The sequence below is a fragment of the Coptis chinensis genome, chromosome 1 (assembly GCF_015680905.1).
Source record: "Coptis chinensis isolate HL-2020 chromosome 1, ASM1568090v1, whole genome shotgun sequence".
Classification (NCBI taxonomy): domain Eukaryota; kingdom Viridiplantae; phylum Streptophyta; class Magnoliopsida; order Ranunculales; family Ranunculaceae; genus Coptis; species Coptis chinensis.
The window spans coordinates 86884601-86892901 of record NC_141456.1 but is presented as its reverse complement, the minus strand read 5'-3'; the positions used below and the strand labels follow the sequence as shown (position 1 = coordinate 86892901).

General features: G+C 36.4%; 1 protein-coding gene across 1 annotated transcript; it reads right to left on the bottom strand.

Annotated features, from left to right (window-relative positions):
* Positions 1 to 6747: 6747 nt before the first annotated feature.
* On the bottom strand, positions 6748 to 7450 carry LOC147525642 (protein IQ-DOMAIN 25-like; the record flags this gene model as incomplete). Its single annotated transcript, XM_086580202.1, is given in 3 exon segments — positions 6748 to 7117; positions 7120 to 7202; positions 7319 to 7450. Coding segments are annotated over 3 exon segments (375 nt in total), but the record flags the coding sequence as incomplete, so codon positions are not given.
* Between the last annotated feature and the right edge of the window lie 851 nt (positions 7451 to 8301).

Genomic DNA, 8301 nt, shown 5'->3' with positions numbered 1-8301 from the left:
TATGGTCAAATTTTTGAAGGTTTCACGAATCTCATTGAAATGTTCGTTAGGTTTGTTCTTTGCCAAATGGGCAGGGAATAGAGCTTTTGGGCTGAATCGCACATTTAGATCAGTGGTGTCTATCCCTAGGGACGTGGATGTAGATATGGAAGGAACAGCTTTGTCCACTGTAGGTTGCAAGGTAGGAGTTGGAAGGACGTCAGCCGTGGCTTTCGTCGATTCGACATCTGGCATACGTATGTGATTGTCGATGGTTCTACCAGAACGAAGAGTGGTGATGGCATTTACCTCACTCTGGCTTGGAATACTAGATCCTGGTGCATTGTTGAGTTCAAAGACAGTGTTTGGGGGCTTTGGGTTTGGAACTTCTTGGCTAGGAAACACGCCCTTTTGACTTTTATCCTGTGCTAACAGCTGAAGAGACTGTTAGATGGATGTTAGGATTTGATTCTATTGATTCATGTAAGTCATAAAAGTTTCAATTGTTTTATCGACAGTGGATTGTATCAGTGGAGCAGCAGAAACAAGTTCACGGTTATTGTTTATGGGTTGATTTTGGTAGCCATATCCTTGATTAGCGAGAACAAGGCTGCGGTTGTTTTGGTACCCTATATTTGCGTTGTTGGGAAAATGACTTTGCCCTTTCTAGAATTGTGTAGGATTTCCTTGATGGTAGGAATTATAGTTCGCGGGTGGTCGTACAGGAGCGTTGTTGACACCCGGAGGAGCTTGTTGTTGGGCAGGGGGGGCCCAACCCAAATTCGGATGTTGTAGCCAAAGTGCATTAGGGATGTTGAAAGCACAAGTCTCTTCAGATGGTTGGGGAAGGCACTCATATGCCAAAGGATAATAAGAATCGGCGTGCTCAGGAGTTAAGCAAAGAGGACATGGGGAAGCGTTGGCAGCCATGACTTGTTTGGGTTTTTTATCATTTACTTGAACCGAAAGAGCATTGACCTTTTTGGTTAGGGACTCGATCAGAGTTTTTAATTCTGGATCGAGTTTGACCTTGAACATAGACGTAACTTTGGTAGGAGTGTCTTTCGAAGATCTGGAAGAATCAGTGTTACCCCAATAGGTGCTTCATGAAACCTGTTTCTCAAGAAAAGTGTTTGCTTCAGTACCGCCTTTGTCTATGAAACAACCGTTGTTCATGATAGTTAATGTTTCCTTTTGATTGTCAGAGAGACCATTAAAGAATGAGCGGACTAAGACAGTGGTGTCGAGTTGATGATGGGGAAATTCGAGAAGCATATCAGTAAATCTGCTCCATGCTTCCGTAAAGGATTCCTGGGGATGCTGCTGAAAGAATTGAATGCTTGTACTAGTTTGGCCCATGTGTCAAGGGATTGCGGTGCTTCGTCCGCGAGCCAAACTGAAGCTTTATCAGCTAAGGTGAAAGGAAACAACCTAAGCAAGACTTGTTCGTTGGTAACGGTCGGATGGCGGAAAGTGGTGACTACTTGTTGTACGGTTTTTCATGGTCTAGACCATGGTAAACAGGTAACAAACTAAAAATGTTTGGCAGAATGTGAAAATATCTTGCAATCTCATCGAGTTTAATGTAGGAAGCAGGTCCTTCCTGTAAGGCAGTATAGGAGTCCGAAAGGGGTTTCTCGACTGTAGGATTTTCCTGGGCCATAACTAAGGGAGATAATGGCAACGGAGATACTTGACGAGGTTGGTTTACGAAGGAAGAATTATGTCTTGGAGATAACTTAAGCAGTTGTTTATTGTATTTCTGATGATGATATGTAAGTTCTAATTCCTTATGTTTACCAGACCGTAGTCTCATACAAACACAAATTTTAATTCAAGACTCATAAGGAACGAATTATGAATGGAGAATTGAGAATTAAGGAAGAAGGGAGGTGAATCACGTCCTCCTAAGCTATTGCTAACATGTGCAGGTAAGCTAGGATAACGTGTGAATATTCCAGCAGCCAGGTCACACGAGAGAATTGAGGGAGGTTTTTTGTGCTAGGACGTTCCTTAATTAGGTAACCTCAATCTTTCACGTTTGCTAGACACTGATAGAATAGGAATATGATTTATGATGGTGTATTATGCGGGGTATTATTAAGATGATTATATTAAAAAATTTATTATTAGGATTTTTATTTTATTATATATATATATATTTTTTTATTTTATTATTATTATTTTTTTATATTATTTTTTGTTTACGTAATTAATGTATTATGGAGATGTGTTTACGAAACATGCAATTAAAGACGAGAGATGCGAAAATAGATGATTAAGCATACAATTAACACATGGTAGTTTTACACAAGAAGTTTACACATGCAACTATATATTACTTATACGTGAATAGAAACACGTCCTACGCATGCAATAATATATAGCTAAAAATACGGGCAACTATATGAGAGCTAGGGGAATGTCGAGAATGAACTCATGCAAAGTAATACCTTGTACTTGAATGGATGTAATATACACATATAAAAATAATCTAAGCAGGTGATTTGAAATTACGCAGACATCCAAATATATTCGAATCATATTAATCATATTAACGTGAATATGTAATGACGAACCACATTTACTTAGGAAAAATTCTAGACACGCAAAGAGTTCTCATGCCAACACATAAATATTCGAGGTAAAATAGGTTATAGCAATCAACCAAATAATATCCTCGACAAAGTTTGAGGAGTTAAAGAATTCAAAACCTGGCGTCCTGCGATTTCTCGTATAACGATCAAAATAACTCCTGAGCTCGTGAACTTACTGGATAGTGGATAAACAGGACTAGAGAGTCCAAAATAGTACTGAAAAGGAAAGTGGCTTGTACCTGAAAACCGGAGTGTTGATACTCCAGGTTAGTCTCGCGCGCTACTAATATTGTCTCGTCTGAGACTATTTTATCAGTTCAGTATTTCAACTTTCTACGGAATACTTAGACTATGCTAAAAACGATAAACAAGATTTGGTTCATAGATATCTGTTAGTAGAAAAGGTTGGGGCAAACAAGTATGTAACACGTCAGTATTGCAAAACAAATGAAAATTGCAAAGATGAGGTGGTAGGAGAGGTGGGTTTTGTTAGATGTATTCGCTTATTACGTTTAATGTTCGGAGTCCTTAGGCGTGCAGCGGTGCCATTTGATAAAACGGTAATTTCTAGTTTGGTTTACTTAAGTCCGAGGTCCACAGTCTGAAATCCGAAGTCCGAAGTCCGAAGTCCAAAGTCAAAAGTTTGTTAGTCATTCATTTAGTCAAGTTACCTTACTCACGTGGGTTTGTAGGATAGGTCGAGTAAGGGATCATCCATACCTTAGGGCTCGGCAAGGTTTACAACTGGATATACAACATTTGGTGAGTAGGATTTTAGGTTATTTAGTTAGTTTAAGTAAATTAACGGTAATGCAAGTAACGTAAATTAATAACGATGATTTTGACGCTAATAACAGAGATAAAGAAATAGGGGAAAGGGTTAACCATACTCATGCAAGAATCAGTTGCAACAGTTTGAATGCCATATCACTACAGCTCTAATCCGTCTTGAGTTCATAGACAAACCCGAGACGACATCGAGTATCGATCCCTAGCGAGATGCACGCATCAGTGGGCTCATCTCACTAGCGTAAGAAGTTGAATTAATATTCCATCTGTAGAATATCATTTCAGCTGCTGGTTCGATTCTACATCAGTTGGACAAATCAGAGAGCTGTCTGACACCATAGAGTCTCGCGCGAGACATTTTGGGTCTCTCGCGAGACTGTTTTGGAGCATCAGCACTCCAAACTTGTACAGTCTCAATCATTTTGGGACCAGATGTATAATCTACACCAAATTCCTATGTAGTGATTTTGGAAAATTAAAGTGTCAATCCGTATCCTCACACGAGCATCATAACCCTCCCCGAGGGGGGGGGGTTTAGCTCATGGTCACTAGATGAATAATTGAACTTGATGTATACAATAAATAAGTAAATGTAGAACAGGAATTAAACTTGAAAAGAAATGACTTTTATTAAGAAGGACTTACAGTACTGAAGCTTGGAAAACTACTTGAAGGAGAAAATACGGAATGAAACTAACTGCCAGAATATAAAAGCTACAGACTATGGTCTAAACTAAAAACTAAAACTGGCCAACTCAAAACTGAAGACCCCTTCTCATATACATAGCCTGGTCCCCTCCCATGAAGCCAAAGTCCATTAATTCCTCTTTTGGCAAAACAACCGAACCTTGTTTCCAAAGGTTTGTCCTTTTGTTTCATATAAAAACAAACTTTTTTATAACTTTGTCTTTTTGTGTTTTAATTTTGTTTTGTCCTTTGTGAAAATCAATTCAAACATTGAATTGATCCCTCCTTTCCTTTTGCAAGGTGGCACAAAATTGTGACCATCACTTGCCACCTGCCTATGCTGACTCGTCATGCCTTTTGGGCCCGTAGAGTAGGTCCACGTGGTGTGTCTAGTGGCGGCGCCGATTTTGGCTTTGTTACAACTTTCTATCTTTATATAGAGTTCGTTGGCCAGGTTGCTCTAGCAGTTCACTAGCCGAAGTCGGCATCCAAGTTTGAAATATGTGAGCTACGGAAGTTTGCTGCTTCTTTACATGTGGACCCGTTATGCACTGGTTTTGTCTCTTTGGAATCTTCGGCTCTAGTCAGGCTTTGTTGGGGTTCACTGTGGCTGAGTGGGAAGACTTCAAGTATTCTAGTATTCTCGTACTTCGATGTATGTTTTATCATCATATTCACGTTAACTACAAAAACCTCCAAAAGTACGAAAATATAATTATTTTATGATTATTAAACACATAATTAACCAAAACACTATGTCTCTATGGGGTTTAGTATTACAGTTTTGGGTACTTATCAATTAACTGCATCTAATAATAAAATAACAAAACTAAAACTTATTATATACTTACACTGGTGTAGGCCTAATCACAGAGTAGGTCACACCTGCATAAATAATCAATTCAACCCACCCCTTCTGCAAATCCATTGTGAATGCAAAATAAATTACAATAAAACAAATATATCATATACATAATTCCAATCATCTCATTGAACCAACAAGAACAATCTCAATGACCAATTTCATAACCACAATAAATCATTTATTATAGATTTAATGTACACTTTGATATATCATCACAATTATTGTTTAGAGTTTCTTCAAGTGTCTCTAGAATCACGTTGTCTCTATATTTTACGTAGTTTCCCTGGCTACCACAATCACTTTCCAACGCCAAACATGTACATCCACATGCCTCCCCTCACGTAATGAACCACTCCATGCATAATTACCCTAAACGGGATATCGCATACCAGGTAACCCTCACACGAACGCCATTTGGTGAGTACTGCCACTATTCGGCATAAAATATCGTGTGTCTCGTTATAAATTTTGCAAACAAGATAATCAAGCCACTATTCGGCTACGATTGCCCTACACATGGGTCAATCAGCATCTTATACGCCCTACACAAGTGCCAATCATATTATATACGCCCTACACAAGGGTTAATCACATGAGTTGTCGCAGCTAGGTTCTACGATTTTCGTTATGTATTTTATTCAAATATCATATCTTACAATTATATCTCGTAATCATTCCACACTCTATTATGTGCCAATAAAATATATTGCACTGAAACACAACATTTGGAAATATCACTATCCATCTTATAACCATTTTATTCTTTCACGTGCCAAATAAAATTATTGTACTAAACCACAATCCCTTTGGAAATATCCACAAAGACTATAATACCTCATATAGCATATCACAAATATAATAATGGAGCGTTTACATTTAATTCTGAAAAAAAGTCGCATTGAATAGATATCATAACATATCATATCATTTAACATAACAACAATTATAACATACCACATAATGTCACCATTGCTCCAAACATACTGCATAATATTTATATAGCATTTCAGGAATGTCATGTCACACTGAAACCATATGTACACTTTGATTTACATTACAAAGATTTCTAATTAATCCATCCAAACACCATTTAGCGATCAAACACGTCTTAACAATAAATAAATTTCCCATATACAACATTTTCAATTTGTTATGTATATCACATGCTAATCAAATCTATAAATAATTATGGGGTTTTTAGGTTTTAGTCCTACTTATAATAGCAATATTAGGCTTTGATACATTTATACTTGAAAATTAGAATTTAGTCCAACTTTTGCCTTGTATTTTACTTAATACCTAGAATACCCTTACACGTGGGTCTCACATGTTTGATGAATTTTAGGACCAAAGCCTAATATTGCTATTATAAATAGGACCAAAGCCTAAATACCCCTAATTTCAGACAAACAAAAGGGATTAATACAAAATGAATTAATTCTGATTCTTCCCTTTTGATTGCCCTTTTCTTGTATGAGAATTTATCAGTAGCAATATTAGGCTCTCAAGTGTAATATTTGTTGGAGTTCGTTTGGAGCAAGAGTTTGGGTCATGTGAGTTGCTTATCATTTTCCGAAACAAAGGAATACTTAGCCAAAATTCTTATATGGCTGTGGTTGATGCTTATAATTTCTTATTTCTTTCTATTTTGTAGGGAAGATTGGGCTTGTCTACATACTCTCTGCCTTTGTTGGTAGTTTAACGGCTGCACTTTTTATCAAGAACAACCCAACTGTTACTTCCTCTAATGCTCTGTTTGGATTACTTGGTGTTATGTTATCCGTACTTATCTGAAACTGGAAAGTTTAGTCTGATAAGGCCCTCCTGGCTCTTGAATTTCTATGTTCATATGCTCTTGTTTTATTTGTCTAACTCTTTTTTTGCCTGTCTATGCTTGATCACAGCCTTCAACATTGGTGGTGTGCTTTGTGCAATTGAGAACTAGTAGAATTCATAAACCACGGTGTGCTTTCTGCAGTTGAGAACCTACATTCATCCCCAGTGAATCCCCAATCGAAGTCTTAATGATAATGTCAGCCTTCAGGGTATTGATAGACGAGCTGGTATTTGGCATGGAAGCGGAGAGGAGATCGTTTGATATGATGGATCTTCACCATATTCTGGCATTGAAGTGTCGGTGTTGGTTCTTCGTGACCGTGATTTAGGCCTGCAAGTATCGATTTCCACTATCTTTGGGCTCTAGTAGCTTGTTTCCTCACAAGATAACCTCTTACAAGAGCTTGTAGTTTAACTAGTCCTTTTAAAGCTCTATGAGCTTTTCTTGCCTGAAACACAATTTAAATCAGACTAAAAATAGATAAATTAAAGGACACCAATCAGAACTAAACCAAGTAGAATGGAATGAGATGAACTAAACACTAAAACATCAAGAAAATAATACCAAGAATCCTCTAAATACAATTTGAATCTTCATAGCAACCCATCTTTCTCCACCTCCACCAAACATAGTACCTCTTCCATGGCTTGTAAGTCTAATAACAGCGACTGCTGCTTGTGCTGTAGCAACAACAAAAGATAGTGGAAATCAATCCCTTTTACCTGCCTGAAATTAGGGGTATTTAGGCTTTGGTCCTATTTATAGTAGCGATATTAGGCTTTGGTCCTAAAATTAATCAAACATGTGAGACGCACGTGTAAGGTTATTCTAGGTATTAAGCAAAATACAAGGCAAAAGTTGGACTAAAGTCTAATTTTCAAGTATAAATGTATCAAAGCCTAATATCGCTATTATAAGTAGGACTAAAACCTAAAAACCCCAATAATTGTACCCATACGAAACCAACATTTAATACATATACTATAATCATCCGAAAATCTTTAATTTATTCATGTCGCCATTCAAACGAAACAACCAACAAAAATTGTCTGTTAGAATTCCTAATATATACAACTTAAAAATAACAGCTAATCACTATGCATGCATTTTTTTTTTCTTTGTATATCTTTTTCATTATACTACGTTAATAAGTAATATACACTAATTAAATTCATCCAAATAAATTGTGAACCCTTATAATTAAAACAACAATTTCAATACTATTAATCATACACTAATATTTAATATTTCAAGATACGCAACATATATTTCTTTGTTTTCTAATTAATTGAATGTAATATAGATAGGAATCAACAACCAAATAATTGAAATGACTAATTAGTGAGGTCTACTCACATTTTTGTTGTTGTCATCGAAAGAACAATTATAGAAAAGAATCCACGACACGTAAAATCCATATCACTAAATAATAGAAATACTCCCTTTCTTCATTATCTCTTTTTCCTTATTCGTTATTCCTTTTAATCTTCTTTTGATTTCTTTTTTCTTTTTTATATATATATATATATATATATATATATATATAT